The following is a 1,826-nucleotide window of genomic DNA, read 5'->3' on the forward strand; positions in this document are numbered from 1 at the left end:
TAAAAAACAAAACGGGGCAAAAACACCCGGCAGGCGGGATAAATGTCCTCAGGGGGCCGCATGTGGGCCGCGGGCCGTAGTTTGAGGACCCCTGATTTAGGGTAGATAAATAGGAGTGGACCTTCAAAAATCCAAGGAAAAAGTCTGTCATCTTTCTATTTTTCCATGAACTTTTAGAAGCATGCTCATTTATTCAAACCCTTAAAACAGAATGGTTAACAGAGAAAACAGAAATTGAATTCTAGTGGAACCAGATTTCACTATTTCAGTGAACAAGAACGTAAGTATACATATGAGATGTATATTGCTATCTTTCATGTGGTTATTTGCCAAACTCAAAATTAAGTGTTTTATATACTTACTTCAGTTAAATATCCCGTCGTTGTGAAGTAGTTACTATTATTCCCATTGGAAAGGCGAGGAAATTGACACACAACAAATGTTTAAGTAACTTGCCCAACATCATTCAGCTAGTCTCAGGAATGGGAGGGGATCCAGGTGTGTGAGATTATGAAGTTTGTGCTCCTATTATATGCTACCCGATGACTGACTAATTCAGTTTCTCCAGGATCTTGGTTCAGGAGAAAGGGGCCCTGGTTGGTAAGGTGGAAACTTTTGGTCATTGAAAAGTTACATCCTTCCATTGCAAATTAATGAATTTGGCTAGGCGTCCGTCCTTAAGCGCCTAAGCACTGCCAGCTTCTTTTGCAAGAGTTTCTGAATTGCATTTTTTCCTTCAACAAATATTTCTTATCCACCTACTATTAACCAGGCCATTAGAAAGACAGCAGAGACCCGAGTGAACAAAGAGCTCACAGCCTTGTGTGGTGGACAAACATGTAAATAAATCACTTCTCACAGCATTGTGTGCTGCAAAGAAAATAAAATAAGGTGAGGTGATAGTGTTCCAGAGGGGGATTACTTCAAAGAAGATGGCTGTGAGCGGAGATCTGACAAGAGCTGTCAACTGTGAAAGTCTGGGGACAAGATGCATCCGCTAGGAAGATGGGAAACATGATGAACCGTAAGAGTGAGAGGCAGGCCCTGGTCTTGCAGGCCACAGAAGAAGTTTGAGTTTTAGTCTATGTGCATCTGGAAGCCACTGGAAGGTTTTAAGCAGGAGAAGTACATGGCCAGACTCTCCTCCTACAGCACCTTCTTATGGTCTTTCACGTCAACAGATAAAAATATTTAAAGAGCCAACAGGAAAATACCAGATAAAATACCTTGTTGAAGTCACCATCTCTCCTGTACAGAGCTGCACAGAATTCTACCAGTATGAGTCTATTTATATATGGGATATTGATCAGTCATTCAAGTTCTGGTGAAATGCTAAGCAAAACACCACTAGACTGTAATGCCCTACCACTGACAAGCGAGAAAAGCAAAGGCTGGAAGCCCTCTCCAAGGCCAGCACCAGCACTGGAGAGGCACTGAGAAGTCTTTCTCAATCATTTGTTCGTTTTTGTTTTTGAAAGCTTTAAAGTATTCGTTCATCTTAAAACAATAGTAACACATTTATACATTATCTTTTTAACACAAGCGGTCTACTTTTAATTTTACAGAAGGAAACAAATATCTATATCAAGAAAATTATAGGGATTTACCTTCTTTCTATCATCCTTCCTGTCGAATGCACACTGCTGCTTGCACTGTTCACAGGAATAGGGTGGTCCGTACTTTTTCTCTGAATTTGTACAGCGTTGACATTTATTGCCAATGAATGCAGCAATTATGTTGCAATACTGACAAGGTTTGGGCTGAAAGTCAAATAAGCATAAAAAGCATATTATAAAATACTAGTGAATTTTTAAAAGCAATGATGA

The 1,826-nt window shown here is 40.0% G+C and overlaps 1 protein-coding gene across 1 annotated transcript in view; it reads right to left on the reverse strand.

Annotated features, from left to right (window-relative positions):
- The window catches only part of FAM76A (family with sequence similarity 76 member A), a 28,198-nt gene that overhangs the window by 17,911 nt on the left and 8,461 nt on the right, over positions 1 to 1,826 (reverse strand). The window contains exon 4 of the mRNA XM_013005269.2: positions 1,608 to 1,760. Coding sequence (XP_012860723.1) covers positions 1,608 to 1,760 — 153 coding nt within the window. The remainder of the gene's footprint in view (positions 1 to 1,607; positions 1,761 to 1,826) is intronic.

The sequence above is a fragment of the Echinops telfairi genome, unplaced genomic scaffold (genome assembly GCF_000313985.2).
Source record: "Echinops telfairi isolate 266 unplaced genomic scaffold, ASM31398v2 ScPeMD7_7457;HRSCAF=8495, whole genome shotgun sequence".
Classification (NCBI taxonomy): Eukaryota; Metazoa; Chordata; class Mammalia; order Afrosoricida; family Tenrecidae; genus Echinops; species Echinops telfairi.